Source organism: Schistocerca cancellata, chromosome 6, assembly GCF_023864275.1.
Source record: "Schistocerca cancellata isolate TAMUIC-IGC-003103 chromosome 6, iqSchCanc2.1, whole genome shotgun sequence".
Classification (NCBI taxonomy): Eukaryota; Metazoa; Arthropoda; class Insecta; order Orthoptera; family Acrididae; genus Schistocerca; species Schistocerca cancellata.
Window position 1 is genome coordinate 191,348,237 of NC_064631.1, and position 18,626 is coordinate 191,366,862.

At 44.2% G+C, this 18,626-nt stretch overlaps 1 protein-coding gene across 1 annotated transcript in view; it reads right to left on the reverse strand.

Annotated features, from left to right (window-relative positions):
• LOC126088242 (esterase E4-like) overlaps window positions 1–18,626 on the reverse strand; it is a 450,967-nt gene that overhangs the window by 84,335 nt on the left and 348,006 nt on the right. The window contains exon 7 of the mRNA XM_049906372.1: window positions 1,383–1,555. Within this exon, the coding sequence (XP_049762329.1) occupies window positions 1,383–1,555 (173 nt within the window). The remainder of the gene's footprint in view (window positions 1–1,382; window positions 1,556–18,626) is intronic.

Consider the following 18,626-nt stretch of genomic DNA (forward strand, 5'->3'; position numbering starts at 1 on the left):
GTCCAGCGGCAACACCCTTTACAACACCTCATGCATCGCTTAGCATTGAAAATGGTTCAAATGGCTCTGAGCACTATGGGACTTGTGATCATCAGTCCCCAAGAACTTAGAACTACTTAAACCTAACTAACCTAAGGACATCACACACAGCCATGCCCGAGACAGGATTCGAACCTGCACGGCACGCCTCGGCATTGGAGAACCGGTCCGGCACTCACGCCATCACCCCTATTTATACCGATTTGAGTAAACCTGACTGGCTGAACCGTTGTTTGGGCGATTTTACTCAAAATGTGAACGACAGTGTCAATAGCCTCATTTGGAGATAAGCTCCAAAAATAACATCCAACTGAAGCGAAATTGTCAACACTGCTTCAAACTTGGCTGTATGTCTACTCAGTGTAAGCCATACTGGACTAATGGAAGTGCAAATGCTCTTCAAATCAAAATCAGCGATGAAATGAGCCGATTCTGTGAAGTACGACGAAAAGGCCTTTCAGGATGAAAATTAGGGCCTATCAGGTCAAAGTAGCAGAAAGCGGCCATCCACTAGTCGGGGCGACAGTTATGGAGCAGGCATCGATGTTATCCCGTAGGTTTAGAGCTTTGTCCCCTTTTTTTATATGATAACTACTTGTCGAACTTTAAACGCGTTTTCTGAAGACCATGTTTTTCGGCATGTTTATCGCTGCGCACGCTACAGTTTGCATCCGATTTTAATGATTTTTGGTCTCCCTTGATGCAAACTGAATTTTCTTCAGTTCATCGGAGCCGATATTGTTTTTGTTCGTATTTAGAATCTTTTAGGCCAAAAATGAGGGACCCAAAATGAACATTTTTTCAAATACCTGTAATTTCGCCAAAAAATGTCTTTTTGCTAGTCCTTACGACGAACTAAAATTACATCCATAAGGATCAGGGTGATACGTTAATTTCATGTTTCAGATATACACAGCCGGAGTTACAGTGACAACCGTCAAAGCTGCCTCGGAAAAATCCCAATTTGACAGTGAAGATAGTAATATTTTTCAAAAAAATACCAATAAATATTTCAATGTATGCTTTATTCATTGCAGCAAACGCCATTTGCCTACTACATTCCAATACGGAGAAAACAAATTCTGAATTTGAGCATTGTTTTCGTCCGTCACCCTGTCATTTCCCCTTAAGCAGGGAGCGGCAACTCGGGTTGCAGAAGGGCGGTGCAGCCGAATCTTCTTCAAAGAAATTGTCCCACCCTCAGATGACCGAGGAAAACTACGGAAAACCTAAATCTGGAGGTGCGATCCTGTAAGACCACTGCGAGAAACATTGCGCTACCTCACGCGATGTATGGCGTGTGCAGCAATCTCTAAAGACGCTGACGGAACAGCTGTACTTACGTCACAGTACGTTCCGATGCTGGACTCGTCAAACGGCTGGCTGCCGAAGTAGAACTTCTTTATCTTCTTCCCCACGAAGACACGGAGAGGGTCCTTCATGGGCACGTTGGATGGGATGATCTTGTGGAAGTTTTTGTCCAGATCTGGTATCGCTGACTTGTTTTGGAGAATGTCTGTAAACATAAGAGAAAGAGTGCATATAGCAGCACGTCTGCTACTACCCTGACTGCTACTTTGATGGCGGCACCCAACAGAAGCCCGCAGCAGGTTGATGGAACGTGGGGTAGCTTGGTGGACGTATCCTGACCGATGACTAGCACCTGATATGGCAGCTGAGGGTAATTAATGCTTAGGAGCGATACATGGGACTACCTTATTGCCTCAGAGTCTTTCATTGTGGTGCATTTGGGAAGATTGCGGGAATATAGAGATGCAAATTGCAGCACTTTGTACAGAGTTATTTAAATCAAGTGTGCAAAAAGAAACTGCTTAAGCGTTTGTCGATATTACTTACCTGGACGGGCCAAACCATTATGACCTCTGCCACCGCGGAACTGAATTCCGTCTGGTAGGGTTGTGGATACGTGTAAGGAATGTATTTAAGTGGAACAGCAACGATAGCGGCTGCAAATGGAAAATTCCATTGAGCTGTATGGCTGGAACGGCAAAGGTGCCTGCTGCAATCTAGGGAGGCCAAACTTAGGTTCCAAAAGGAACTAAGAGCCGTAAGGACAAGAAGCTAGGAGAGCTTTGTTAGAATCAATTAGCATTAGACCCCTGGGGCACACCATATAAATTAGTCAGAGAAAAGATCGGCTCTCCTACGAAATTGTCAACAGTCAGGCATGGGGACAGGATAACGGAATCCTGGCAGGAGACTGTTGAGGCCCTCCGCCAGTCCCTGCTGCCTGACGATAGCGCGGATGGGGAATCTGAAGGACAGCGGCAGCTACGACATGATGACCTCGAAGAATACAACAATAACACGGCAGTCTCCCCTTTCTCAGAAGAGGAGGTGGCTGCCCACATAAGATCACTAAAGAAGGGTAAAACTCCCGGGCCAGACGGCATTGTGGCGGAGGTGGTGCAATTCCTAGCTCCCCAGCTAACTGCACCACTCACTCACCTGTATAACGAATGCCTCAGACAACGGAAGTTCCCGAAGATCTGGAAGACAGCGAATGTTGTGATCATCAGAAAAGGACCCGATAAAGACCCAACAGAAACAAAACCATATAGACCCATATGTTTGCTGGACATACTGGCTATCAGACTGGCTATCAGACTGGCTGCACACCGAGTGCTGTGTGGGATGAGCAGCAGGCAGAAACACATTGATACCGTAACCCAGAAAGCCTTTCAAACACTAAACAATCTCATCTCCATCGGACACAAAAGATTTCATCTTCCCCTTCATCTCATAAAACTATATCACAACAGTATTCTAACATCAATAGTGGGTTACGGCTCAGGAGTCTGGACACGCAGTCTTACGAGGGTTGTGCCCGCGATGACAGTGAGAAGGGTTCAGAGAAATATGATACTGAGATCTGTGGGGGCCTACAGAACATCACCGGGGAGGAGCCCTATTAGTCATAAAGGAACTCTGCCCCCTGGACATCAAAATTCGAGAACAGCCTGCCTGGTTTTGGGCTAAAAAGAGGAATACCGCGGAGATACAAGAAATATTAGGCATTGGGGTTGAGGATAAGGGTGAGATAAGGCGAAGAGGCGAGCAATTGTGGCAAGAATTATGGGAAGCAGAAGAAACAGGTCGCAGAACATTTGAACTTCTTCTTAACGTCAGGGAACGACTGGGCATAAGACACTTTGAACCTACTCGAGGACTGATCCATTTTCTCACTGGTCATGGGCCATACCCGACATATTTATGTCGGTACGGGAAAAGGGCCACACCCGCGTGTGAATGTGGTGTATCAGAGGGTACTCCCGGTCATGTGGTCCGCGAGTGCCCCCTTTTCAATGATGCAGCATCCACATTACGTGACCAATTACCTCACCATGACACATACCACTTACTAAGACAAGAAGACACTTTTCAAACTCTTAACCAATTGGCGGATGAGGTATCACGAAATGTGTTAAAAGAATACCCGAGGGAGATAAACTAACTTAACAATTTGTGACACACCAAATACTAATCTAACGACCTATTCCCAAACCGCCTGTGCGTGGACACGCCGACTTTCCTCATAGTCTGGAATCCGCCAGGTACAGGACTAAGGGGAGTGGGGTACGTTATCACCGATACAGGACAAAGCACCGGACATGACTTACATTAAAACTAGTTAGTAGGACTTAAATTAGGAAATTAGCTATTTAGGAACCTGCAGAGAATAACATCCTTGGCCTGCCAGTGTCAGGGGCACGCTCATCGGGATTAGGTCGATGGGGAAGGCTCCATAAGTAAGTTTGTATATTGCTGACACAACTGTGACGTTGCAGGCAGTAGAGTTCAGTTAAGCGTAGGTCATGTAAAGTTAACAGTAACAATAATAGATAAATTAGTTGCCCATTGTTATCTAGTTATAGCTGTAGCTCACTAATTAATCAAATTTGTATCTAGCTGCAATTAATGTTGGATAAAATTAGGACCCACTAATCATTTAAGGAAGTGGGTTAAGATTGTATAATTATTATAAATTTCCAATAAAGAATTTTAAAAAAGATTCTACTGAGATAAGTGACTTTAATAAAGGGGAGTTTGCTATGGCCCAGCATCTGGGAAAGAGCACCTCGGAACGAGGAAGCTGGTCGGCTATTAGCGTGCTACCGTTGTGAGCATCTGCAGAAAGCTGTTGAAAGACGGTGAAACCAAGAGTAGCAGACACGTCGTTGGACATACGCGACTCATCACAGGAGTTGGAGGTCGGAGTCCTGTCCGATCTGTGAAGTAAGACAGACAGCGGCCTGTGACACACCTGACAACAAAGCACAGTGCTGGAGCAGGCACAAGCGTTTCGGAGTACACTGGTCAGCGCACATAACTCAACATGGGGCTCTGCAGCACACGACCCCTACATGTTCCCATGTTGTCCCAACGACCTCCTCACTTACGATCGCCGTTGACAAGGCATCATCGAGACTGGACAGAGGATCAATGGAAACGTGTCGCTTGGTCGGGTGAACCACGTTCCTCGTTACGCGCACGGTCGGGTGCGAATGTGCCGGCATCCAGAGGAACTGCAGTTCGAAGCGTGGACCGCGCCACGGGACCGGCAGGTGGGGGCTTTGTTATGCTGTGGGGAACGTTCACCTGAGTTTTCATGGGACCTGTCCAGTAATCTATGGCCCCGTGACAGTTGTGGACCACGTGAACATAATTTCAGACCACAGTACAAACACACACAAGGAAGGAACAGTTCAATGGAAACGAGTCAGATGGGAAAAAAGTAGGTAAACTGTTTATTAACTCAAATGGAATCGTCATAACGGTTAACACATTTACCCCGCTGTGAGACAAGACAGTCAATGCCTGCATGGAAAGATTTTTCCAGTTGCCTACTGCATACACGTTGTAAAGGTTGTTTTGACTACACTGCACAAGTTTCGCTGGGAAACCCTTACACATCCTGCATACGGTCCCGATCACTCCGCAAGCGATCTCCATTTTTTTGTGCCCTGAAGAAAGATGTTCGTGTCCGTCGATTTGTTTCGGACGAAGAAATGCGCGCCGTAGGGAGCCGCAAACATATTTCCATGAAGGCACCGACTGTCTTATCTCTCAGTGGGACAAATGTATTAACAGTTACGGAGATTACTTTTGAAATAATAAACAGTTTACCTACTTTTTTTCATCAATCTCGTTTTCATTTGACTGCGTGTTACATACATGCTCTCACGTGGATTTACACTACTCGAAATTAAAATTGCTACACCACGAAGATGACGTGCTACAGACGCGAAATTTAAGTGACAGGAAGAAGATACTGTGATATGCAAAAGATTAGGTTTTCATAGTATTCACACAAGGTTGGCGCCGGTGGCGACACCTACAACGTGCTGACATGAGGAAAGTTTCCAATCGATTTCTCATACACAAACAGCAGTTGACCGGCGTTGCCTCGTGAAACTTTATTGTCATGCCTCGTGTAAGGAGGAGAAATGCGTACCATCGCGTTTCCGACTTTGATAAAGGTCGGATTATAGCGTATCGCGATTGCGGTTTATCGTATCGCGACATTGCTGCTCGTGTTGGTCGAGATCCAATGACTGTTAGCAGAATATGGAATCGGTGGGTTCAGCAGGATAATACGAAACGCCGTGCTCGATCCCAACGGCCTCGTATCACTAGCAGTCGAGATGACAGGCATCTTATCCGCATGGCTGTAACGGATCGTGCAGCCACGTCTCGATCCCCGAGTCAACAGATGGGGACGTTTGTAAGACAACAACCATCTGCACGAACAAATCCATGCCCGAGGCAGGATTCGAACCTGCGACCGTAGCGGTCGCTCGGCTCCAGACTGTAGCGCCTAGAACCCCACGGCCACACCGGCCGGCCGGCACGAACAGTTCGACGACGTTTGTAGCAGCATGGACTATCAGCTCGGAGACCATGGCTGCGGTTACCCTTGACGCTGCATCACAAACAGAAGCGTCTGCGATGCTGTACTCGACGACGAACCTGGGTGCACGAATGGCACAACGTCATTTTTTCGGATGAATCCAGGTTCTGTTTACAGCATCATGATGGTCGCATCCGTATTTGTCGACATCGTGGTGAGACCACATTGGAAGCGTGTATTCGTCAATGCCATACTGGCGTATCAGCCGGCGTGATGGTATGGTTTGACATTGGTTACACGTCTCGGTCACCTCTTGTTCGCACTGACGGCACTTTGAAGAGTGGACGTTACATTTCAGAAGTGTTACGACCCGTGGCTCTACCTTTCATTCGATCCCTGCGAAACCCTACACTTCAGCAGGATAATGCACGACCGCATGTTGCAGGTCCTGTAAGAGCCTTTCTGTATACAGAAAATGTTCGACTGTTGCCCTGGCCAGCACATTCTCCAGATCTCTCACCAATTGAAAACGTCTGGTCAATGCTGGCCGAGCAACTGGCTCGTCACTACTCTTGATGAACTGTGGTATCGTGTTGAAGCTGCATGGGTAGCTGTACCTATACACGTCATCCAAGCTCTGTTTGACTCAATGCCCAGGCGTATCAAGGCCGTTATTACGGCCAGAGGTGGTTGTTCTGGGTACGGATTTCTCAGGATCTATGCACCCAAATTGCGTGAAAATGTAATCACATGTCACTTCTAGTATAATATATTTGTGCAATGAATACCCGTTTATCATCTGCATTTCTTCTTGGTGTAGCAATTTTAATGTCCAGTAGTGTAATTTATTTATGCGTACCAAGCAAATAACTAACATGGAAAAATAAGCTTTGGGTGTGTACGAACATTATGCCACAAACCGCACCATTCTAACTATTCCCATTTCTGAAATATACTTGACAAACGCTGTAAAGGTCGTTTTGGAACATGCTGTATGTGTATAGCAGAACGTTTAAGCGTGCTTGGCGCTGGCTTCTTAATAGACTAAAACGAGAAACTACCTAAGGGCCCGTCCTCATTTAATGAATTTTAACTGAGATTTATCAATCGAATTTCCCTGGACATTTGTATAAAAATCTCTCTAGAGCGCTTCTGGACGCCTTTAAATCTATGTCTAACAGGGGGGAACCCGAACGTAATGCAACCCCAGTCAGGGCTGCAAAGGTGAGCGCAAAGGTTTCCTTAAGGATACAGGAAGAAGAAAGGAACGCTGCATCGTTTTAGCGACAGTTTGTATTCCGTTTTATAGAAAATGTGTGATGATGTCCTAAGATTAAAAATCATTTCAATCTAGCCCGGGGTAAACACTTATACAGCAATTAATTTGAGTGGAAAGTAAATATTTTGTACAGAAAATTACGTCACAGGCTACACACATACAAATTACACCCAGCACGCAATGCTGTTTACATTTGACAATCTGTGGAAAATAGCACGTGTAATATTTCATGGGTATGAAAGTACTGCTCACCTTTCATACGTTGGTACTTCAGTTTCACAGTTAGGCCTATCTGAAGGCACCATTGTAAACAGTCTGTAAAGCCTAGGTTGCACGACGACACTAGGTTGCAGGCAAATGCGCTACTGGCCACTGCGCATGCGCGCCGCGCGTTTGCGTAACACGGCGGTGAAATTAAACAGTTTCGGCGTGTTCCAACTTTGGCGACACTAGTTGCATGAGTTTTGAGGTTATCTGCGTTCGTAGAGTATAGACAAACTGAAATATTAAGTTGGAAACGGAGAATAGTGTTCGCCTTTTGGATATCTATGCTTTGCAGAGGTGTCTGTGGGATTTCAGTGAGGCTGATTACAAAAATAAACAACGTATTGCTGCTCCTGAGACTGTCATGTGCGATAAGAACATAGATAGTTTGACAATATTTGAGCTGCAGGGCTTATTGAATTAGGAGCACATATACAACTGAATTAAGAAAAATACAAGCAAATGTGATTCTAGCTGAAGAAATGCTCTCGTCTACAAGACTAAAATCCCATCGTTCGAGTTGGCTCACACTTTTTTTTAAAGGAATATTGTTGACAGGAGGGAAGGCTACACATATCAAGAAGCTGCATTCTTTATTCAGTATTCATCAATTTAAAACGTCGCAGCAGTGCTCTCCATTCACATATGTTTGAATTTTGGAATATTGCCACTGTACAGATGTATCTTCAAGAGAGTAGTTTGCAAACCATTCTCCTCTTAATGCGGCCTGCTTCGAATAATTACTGCTGTTAATGTTAATAATTATTACTCTTAATAATTATTCATGTTAATGAAAAAGCGTCACCACCAACTAAAACCGCATCTTATAGCATGCTGAGTATTCTCGATTGTAATGCATACAATATGACATGTAATTTCAGCTCTGGCGACAGTGCTTGATGCATTACAATAACTTTATTCCTCATCGCATAATTAACTCTATTTAGAAGAAACTTTAATAGTTCTGGTGGCATTCTAAGATAATTAAAAGAACTTCTTGGGTCTTCCACCACAAATTATTTCAGCAAGGATGCTGAGCAACCCGTCTGACGTCTTTTCTTCGTCCAGTCACGAATCTAAACACGTTTCTTATTTTTTTCTTATGCAGTGATTCCACGCAACAAGCTTTAACTCCATCACAACTCGTGCGACACGCAGCTGCCCAAACTTTCATTTCAGTCACGACTCAGGAACGCACAAAACGACGAAACTGCAGTATATACTAGTTTCGCCATGTCTACAGTCAAATATGAAACCATTTGCGTGCAACTCATTCCACGCAACGAGTGGCGCAACCCAATGTCGTCGTGTAAATTAGGCTTAACAGAGTAACCAAGTTTGCAACCTAGCAACCATGGGAGCGACAACTAGACTCGCCTGGCCACTAGTGTATTCAATTCCTAGCGGAAACAATAAACCGTTTTGGTGCTGTTAAATCATTATTCTTGACTGCACTCTCATCGCCTATCGTCAGTAACACAGTCGTTCCGGTATTTGTAATGGCGCAATTTCACTTTTCCTCCGTGTTTATTAATAGCGTGTTTACGTTACAGGAAGCGAGCTTTGTGTGTGTTGTGTGGGTCAAAATTCCGAAAACCTCAGCTGTGTGGGAAATTTACACAAAAACTGAAAGAGGTGTTACGTTCTGTACGACCTATGAGAAGGAAATACGTTTTCAAGTTTCAACCAGTAATTTAATGGACCACTTGAAAAGGAAGCACCATCAGTTGTTGAACATTGCGTCTATTGATAATGTCAGAAGATTCAATAGGCAGTCAACTCGCCCCATCCGCAGCTGGGACCGTGTCTACCGCCTCTTCCGTCTCTGACTGCACGATGTGCGCCGCCTCCTCCTCTGTTGACGGATGTAGCAGCCGTGTCAAGTATGCACCTGATTTAACAAGAACTATTATGATTGAAACAACAGTAGCAAACCAAACCTAATCATACAAGTACTGCAGTCCCACAAAAGTCGAGAAAAATACAAAACAAGTGACGATTTTCGGTACTATGAAGGTAAAAGAGCTACCTGGTAGCAAAAGGAAGACCCTGACAAACAAACTGTTAAATGATCGTTGTATCGAAATTAGTGATTGGCAATACACTGGCTAAAACCAAATATAGGCTGACAATTATTGAACTATATGAAATAAACGACTAACAAGAATTCTTTACAGAAGAAAGGAAAAATTGGTAGAAGCCGAACTCGGGGAAGGTCAGTTTGGATTCTGTAGAAATGTTGGAACACGTGAGGCAATACTGATCTTACGACTTCTCTTAGAAGAAAGATTAAGGAAAGGCAAACCTACGTTTCTAGCATTTGTAGACTTACAGAAAGCTTTTGACAATGTTGACTGGAATACCCTCTTTCAAATTCTAAAGGTGGCAGGAGTAAAATACAGGGAGCGAAAGGCTATTTACAAAATGGTTCAAATGGCTCTGAGCACTATCGGACTTAACATCTGAGGTCATCAGTCCCCTAGAATTTAGAACTACTTAAACCTAACTAACCTAAGGACATCACACACATCCATGCCCGAGGCACGATTCGAACCTGCGACCGTAGCGGTCGCGCGGTTCCAGACTGTAGCGCCTAGAACCGCCTAGAAGAATATGTACAGAAACGAGATGGCAGTTATAAGGGTCAAGGGGCATGAAAGGGAAGCAGTGGTTGGGAAGGGAGTGAGACAGGGTTCTAGCCTATCCCCGATGTTATTCAATCTGTATATTGAGCAAGCAGTAAAGGAAACAAAAGAAAAATTCGGAGTAGATATCAAAATCCATGGAGAAGAAATAAAAACTTTGTGGTTCGCCGATGACATTGTAAGTCTGTCAGAAACAGCAAAGGACTTGGAAGAGCAGTTGAACGGAATGGACAGTGTCTTGAAACGAGAATATAAGATGAACATCGACAAAAGCAAAACGAGGATAATGGAATGTAGTCAAATTAAATCTGGTGATGCTGAGGGAATTAGATTAGGAAATGAGACACTTAAAGTAGTAAACGAGTTTTGCTATTTGGGGAGGAAAATAACTGATGATGGTCGAAGTAGAGAAGATATAAAATGTAGACTGGCTATGAGAAGGAAAGCGTTTCTGAAGAAGAGAAATTTGTTAACATCGAGTATAGATTTAAGTGTCAGGAAGTCATTTCTGAAAGTATTTGTATGGAGTGTAGCCATGTATGGAAGTGAAACGTGGACGATAAATAGTTTAGACAAGAAGAGAATTGAAGCTTTCGAAATATGGTGCTACAGAAGAATGCTTAAAATTAGATGGGTAGATCACATAACTAATGAGGAGGCATTGAACAGAATTGGAGAGAAGAGAAATTTGTGGCACAACTTGACTAGACGAAGGAATCGGTTGGTAGGGCATATTCTGAGGCATCAAGGGATTACCAATTTAGTATTGGAGGGCAGCATGGAGGGTAAAAATCGTAGAGGGAGGCCAAGAGGTGAATACACTAAGCAGATTCAGAAGGATGTAGGTTTCAGTAGCTACTGGGAGATGAAGAAGCTTGCACAGGATAGAGTAGCATGGAGAGCTGCATCAAACCAGTCTCTGGACTGAAGACCACAACAACAACAACAACAACAATGAATTAAAACCGTCATACCTTCTGAACGGTTTGCGTTAGGACGTTCAAACTGCACGGTTGGCCGCGGGGCAGGACGGGAATTGTATGGGTCGGTTTAGCCGACTTTCATTTGGATGAGTTCGTCAATAAGTAAAATTGGCGCTTTTGAGGGACTGAGAATCCGCACTTAGCGATCGAGAAGTCTCTTCGTCGTCAACGGGTGACTATGTGGTGTGCAGTGTCCAGTCTGGAAGAACCGGTGCGATATTCCTTGATGGCACGGTAACTACCGCAAGGTATGCGGAGGTTTTGGAAGATGATTTCATGCCAAAGTGAGCCTGATGTCGACAGGATGTGATTCGTTCATGACGGAGTTCGACCTCATCGAAGCAGGGGAGTGTTTCATTTCCCGGAGGCGTACTTTGGGAACCGCATTGTGGCTCTGGGGTAGCCAGTGGCCACTGACATGGGCCTCGATTAGCCGCCATATTCTCCGGATGTGAACACATGTGATCCCTTTTTGTGGGGCTATATTAAAGAGAACGTGTACAGCAATAACTTCAAAACCATTGCTCAGCTCAAAATATCCACTCAGGAGGTCATCGACAGCATCGATGTTCAAACACTTCAGCAGGTCATTCAGAATTTCGCTATTCGTCTGCGCCACATGGTGGCCAATGATGGCAGGCATATCGAACATGTCATAACCTAAATCTGAACATCCGTAGTGACGTTTACATTTTGAATAAAGCGTGTGCACGCCGTAGTTTGTAGGTAATTTACGTTTTCTTTTCATATAGTTCACCAACATAAATACGCAAGGGTCTTTAACAGTGACAGCGTACTTTATTGAGCAGTACAAGCTGTAGTCTGCTGTTCTGGCCACTGTGCACATCGCTTATCGGCACACTTCCGAAAACATTACGAAGAACATTAAAGCGGTTGTTTCTGAGTGGGGAATAGAGATAAAGTGCTATTTTTTTGCCACTGACAACACAAGCACGTTATGGTGGATGTAGCGAGGAAAATGTGGGATGGCCTACTCGCGCAATGTAGTAGTGTTAGATGTTTTTAACCATTCTGAATCAGCAGTACTAAGCTTCTTGAGTCAGAAATTGCGCAAGGCCATCGGGTTTTTCAAAAGCAGACTGGTAGACTGCCAAGTTAAGCTGAACAATAAACAGTTAAAGCTGAAACACGAGACGAAAAATGGTTCAAATGGTTCTGAGCACTAAGGGACTTAACTTCTGAGGTCATCAGTCCCCTAGAACTTAGAACTACTTAAACCTAACGAACCTAAGGACATCACACACATCCATGCCCAAGGCAGGATTCGAACCTGCGACCGTAGCGGGCGCTCGGTTCCAGACTGTAGCGCCTAGAACCGCACGGCCACTCCGGCCGGCCACAGGAGACACCCAGCAGGTGTAACTCTACGTTCCTTATGATTGTCATATGTTAAATGCGAAGTTTTGAAGATAGATGGGTGGGGCATTTTGGGAGACTCTACGTTCCTTATGATTGTCATATGTTAATTTTGAAGTTGTGACGGTAGATGGGTGGGGCATTTTGGAAGACTGCCTTCCTCTACTGGAACCTCTGTTCGAGTTAACAGTAGAACTGTCTGGGGAAGTATTGACAACAACCTGCACTGAGTTCCATTAGCTCAAGGACGTCAAAGAGCAGTAACAGAGACAACTCCAGCGAGTGAGGGAGGCACCGGTTTGAGAAAACATCTACTGGAGACCCTGCCAAAAAGGATGACACCTTATGAAGGAGAGAGCTCCGGTGTCTATGCCAAAGCGACTATTTTGGGCCCTCGGTTCAAAAAGTGTGGTTTACGAGTAGCTGAAAATGCTGAAAACATCGTGAGTGAGCTCATAGCGGAGATTAGCCAAACTTCGAACAAAGGCAATGTTATAACTGATAATTTTGTGACTCAAGTACAAGATGGAGAAACACGAGTTAAGAAGAAGAAGATATAGACATTCTTCGAGGAACACGAAAACAAAAATGAATCAGTATCAACGGAACTTGCAAACGCGCAAGAGGACATGAGGCTCTGCTTTTTCTAAAAAAACTTCTAGACACAGTGGAGAAACCTAACCCAGTGATTTATTTTTATCTGGCGCTGCCTTAAACTATTTGTGTGGATCGCCTACTTCGACGAAACATCATCTATATGGGCTTCCGGAGCCGAAAGCCCACTCGTGTATCCTTATGACTGCACGACACAAAGCTTTACGCGTCACCTGGGACCGTCAACACCGGCATTGGACTGGAAACACGTTGCCTGGTCGGAGGAGTCTCGTTTCAAGTTATATCGCGCGTATGGACGTGAACGGGTGTGGAGACAACCTCATAAATCCTTGGACCCTGCTTGTCAGCAGGAACTGTTCAAGCTTGTGGAGGCTCTGTAATGGTATAGGGCGTGTGCAATTCAAGTGATACGGGACCCCTGATAGATCTATAAATGACTCTAACAGGTAGCACGTACGTAAGCATCCTGTCCGATCACCTTCATTCTTTCATGTCCATTGTGCATTCCGACGGACTTGGGAAATTCCAGCAGAACAATGCGATACCCCCACATATCTACACTTGCTACAGAGTGGCTCCAGGAACACTCTTCTGAGTTTAAACACTTCCGCTGGCCACCAAACTCCCCAGACATGAACATTATTGAGCATATCTGGGATGCCTTGCAACGTGCTGTTCGGAAGAGATCTCCACCCCCTCCTACTCTTATGGATTTACGGACAGCCCTGCAGGATTCATGGTGTCAGTTCCCTCCAGCACTACTTCAGACATTAGTCGAGTCCATGCGACGTCGTATGCAGCACTCCTGCGTGTTTGCATGGGCGCTTCACGACATCAGGTCGGTGTACCAGTTTCTTTGGCGCTTCAGTGTATATTGCAGAGTCGTCCTGTTGTGAGCTAAATTGGAAGTTTAAAGTCTTTAGGTTACCGGGAAGCTAGTTTAAAATCAATTGCAAAATCTGTATCGTAAAAACAGACAAGAAACGGAGCTAATAAAAACACTCTAGAAAGTTATTGTTCATTCTTAGATACATAAATTTATAATGCTGCACTGCAACATATGTTGTTGTTGTTGTGGTCTTCAGTCCTGAGACTGGTTTGATGCAGCTCTCCATGCTACTCTATCCTGTGCAAGCTTTTTCATCTCCCAGTACCTACTGCAACCTACATCCTTCTGAATCTGCTTAGTGTATTCATCTCTTGGTCTCCCCCTACGATTTTTACCCTCCACGCTGCCCTCCAATACTAAATTGGTGATCCCTTGATGCCTCAGAACATGTCCTACCAACCGATCCCTTCTTCTCGTCAAGTTGTGCCACAAACTTCTCTTCTCCCCAATCCTATTCAATACTTCCTCATTAGTTATGTGATCTACCCATCTAATCTTCAGCATTCTTCTGTAGCACCACATTTTGAAAGCTTCTATTCTCTTCTTGTCCAAACTATTTACCGTCCATGTTTCGCTTCCATACATGGCTACACTCCATACAAATACTTTCAGAAATGACTTCCTGACACTTAAATCTATACTCGATGTTAACAAATTTCTCTTCTTCAGAAACGCTTTCCTTGCCATTGCCAGTCTACATTTTATATCCTCTCTACTTCGACCATCATCAGTTATTTTGCCCCCCAAATAGCAAAACTCCTTTACTACTTTAAGTGTCTCATTTCCTAATCTAATACCCTCAACATCACCCGACTTAATTCGACTACATTCCATTATCCTCGTTTTGCTTTTGTTGATGTTCATCTTATATCCTCCCTTCAAGACACTATCCATTCCGTTCAACTGCTCTTCCAAGTCCTTTGCTGTCTCTGACAAAATTACAATGTCATCGGCGAACCTCAAAGTTTTTATTTCTTCTCCATGGGTTTTAATACCTACTCCGAATTTTTCTTTTGTTTCCTTTACTGCTTGCTCAATATACAGATTGAATAGCATCGGGGAGAGGCTACAACCCTGTCTTACTCCCTTCCCAACCACTGCTTCCCTTTCATGCCCCTCGACTCTTATAACTGCCATCTGGTTTCTATACAAATTGTAAATAGCCTTTCGCTCCCTGTATTTTATCCCTGCCACCTTTAGAATTTGAAAGAGAGTATTCCAGTCAACAATGCAACTGCAACATATATTAAACTTTTAAAACTAACCAAAATTTTATATTTAACACCGTAAGGACAAAACCCGTATTTAAGTTAGTATATATATTAAGTAAGTAAATATAATCTGAAAATATTGTATTTTTAGGAATATACCTTTTATTAACATGTCCTTCAAATAAGATACTTTGTCTCTAAATAATTGTGAACCCTAGTAATGGCTCATGTATAAGCGAAAAGGCTGAAAAAGTATTTAAATAAAACCACTCATAAACCGGATACTGAGTGAAAATATTCATATAATGGACGCAACCTAGAGAGACGTCAGTCAGTAGGTTGTCTGGCATTGAAAAAAAACCACTCAAACTCGGTGAGTGAGTGAAAACATACATATAGTTGACATGGCCGCAGAGACTAGTTACATTCGCTTGTTTCATTCGACTGAAAAAAACCGACTGAACGAAAAAACAATCGACTGACCAGACGATTTTTAAAAACATTCGGTTGTCTCATCACTATCACTAGTCATGGGAGATGCGGTAAGTCATCGTCGTGCTTAGAAGACCACTCCTGTGTGAACAAGAATCCTGTCATCTTGGAACGCCGCATCACCACTGGGGAACAAATAGTGTACCATAGGATGGACCTGATCGGCGAAAACTGTCACATAATCTTTGGCACTAATACGACATTGCAGAGTAACCGTGCGGCCCATTGAATACTAGGATATGGCTGTCCAAATCATTACGGAACCCCGAACATGTTTCACTCTTTGGGTGCAGACTCGGTGAGAAACTGGAAACTGTGTGAAAAAGGATCCACCCGATCGCATGACATTCTTCCATTGCTACACAGTCCAGGTTTTATGGCTTGGGCGGAATTTTTCTTGATTCAGGCATTTGCATCACTAATGAATGGTGTTGTGACTGAAATTCGCAATTTTTCACAAACACTACTTTTATTTATGTAAGTCACAAGGTTGATGACTGAACAACAAAAGAAAGGTAACAATAGTGATGTCAGTAAAATTATCCTAGTTGGGGCAAACAAAAGTTCACTTCTAATTTTCCACAAAGGTTCGTGGTACTACACAGACACACACTAGTAAAAGTCCAATTCAGAGACGAATACGTAATCTTCAGTGGTCAAAGTCCACGAGGTCGGCATCCGGAGTGAACTGAACTTCGGGGCTGGTTCTAGCCCCTAAACAGCTGTCTTCAGCCAGTCAGGTTTTGGCGTAGTGATACTTACTGCAGGGCGTGGCTCGAGTTCCCCCTGCAGGAAGTAGTGCTCGGATGGCCGTTTCCATTATCTTGTGTGTAAATAGCTGGTGTTTACCATGGTGCTTTTGGTACGCCTTGGACACAGACAACCCGGTCCTCTGTCGTGTAATATGGGTTGCCGACCCTCAGGCGCTACCTTGGCGTAACAAATGGTTTTTGAAATTCCAGCTCGTCCTGCAGTTCCCATCTTCGTGTTGTTTTGGTGCTGACAGGGTTCGCCAGTGTGACATTCAGTTATGCAGTCACTTTTGCACCTGTCGTCCTCTTATTTTTCGTCGCAATCCTCTTCAATGACCGTCTGTCACAAACACATAACACACACTTCCATCCGCGTGGTGACTTAGCGGAAGAAGTTTTTCCGCTTTCCTTGAATGCGATATAAATTTCCGATACGGTGCCTCTTGAAACACTAAACACTTCGGATACCTCTGGAGACGGAAGCACCCGTCGTAGGAGTACGACAATTTGCACACGTTCGAATTCACTTGCGCTTACAACTACACAGAAAGCTCTTCTGACAATTCAATCTTGCAACGACATTTCACAGGAGCTGTTAGTGGTCAAACATAATGGCGCCATCTGAAGGTTTAGCTAGCATCTACATTGATGTTCAAAAATGGTTCAAATGGCTCTGAGCACTATGGGACTTGACATCTGAGGTCGTCAGTCCCCTAAGAACTAATTAAACCTAACTAACCTAAGGACATCACACACATCCATGCCCGAGGCAGGATTCGAACTAGCGACCGTAGCGGTCACGCGGTTCCAAACTGAAGCGCCTAGAACCGCACGGCCACACCGGCCGACAACATTGATGTTCAACGACTCATTTAGTTAGTTTAGCATCTCACTTAGAAGGGAATGGCCATCACTCAGTTGCGGTAATATGGACGTTGAGGAATTATGGACGAAGTTTAAGCGGATTGTAAATCGTGGTCTGGAGAGTTATGTCCCTAGTAAGTGGATAAAGGACGGAAAAGACCAGCCGGCTAGTGTGGCCGAGCGTTTCTAGGCGCTTCAGTCTGGAACCGCGCGACCGCTACGGTCGCAGATTCGAATCCTGCCTCGGGCATGGATGTGTGTGATGTCCTTAAGTTAGTTAGGGGACTGATGACCTCAGATGTTAAGTCCCATAATGCTCAGAGCCATCTGAACCATTTAAACGGAAAAGACCCATCATGGTTTAATAACGAAATTTGGAGAACGCTGAGGAACCAGAGGCTGTTACACTCTCGGTTCAAAAGGGAACGCACAAATGAGAAGCGAAGGTTAGTAGAGATTCGTGCGTCTGTGAAAAGATCTCTGCGCGAAGCATGCAACTACCACCCTCACAACAGAAGATTTGGCAGAGAACCCGAGGAAATTCTGGTCGTATGTACAATCGCTAAGACTTCCATTCGGTCCGTTGTTGACCAGTCTGGTGTGGCAGTTGAAGATAGCAAAATGAAAGCCGAAGTTTTAAATTTCGCGCTCAAGAAATCGTTCACACAGGAGAATCGCACAGACATACCGTCATTTGACCTCCGGATAAACTCGCGTATGGACGACATAGTAATAAGCATCCCTGGTGTAGAAGAACAACAATGATTTCAAAGCAATGAGTCACCAGGTCTAGTTTATAAAGAATACTCAACGGAACTGACTCCTTACCTAGATTGCATTTATCGTGAGTCTCTCGCCAGCACAAAGTCCCAAGCGACTGGAAAAACTGACTCCAGTATATAAGAAGGGTAGAAGAACGGACGCGCAAAATTACAGACCAATATCACTGTCTCCTATTTACTGCAGAATCCTTGAACATATCTCTCTTGAGATTGAGATGCTTATGTCCACGAATCAGTGTGGTTTTAGAAAGCATCGCTCGTGCGAAACTCAGCTTGCCCTTTTCTCATACGATATACTGCGAATTATGGATGAAAGGCAGCAGGCAAATTCCATATTTCTAGATTTCCGGAAAGCATTTGACACGGTGCCCCATTGCAGGCTGTTAACGAAGGTATGACTATATGGAATAAGTTCACTATATGGAATAAGTTCACTAGTACGAGGGCAGTTCAATAAGTAATGCAACACATTTTTTTTCTCGGCCAATTTTGGTTGAAAAAACCGGAAATTTCTTGTGGAATATTTTCAAACATTCCCGCTTCGTCTCGTATAGTTTCATTG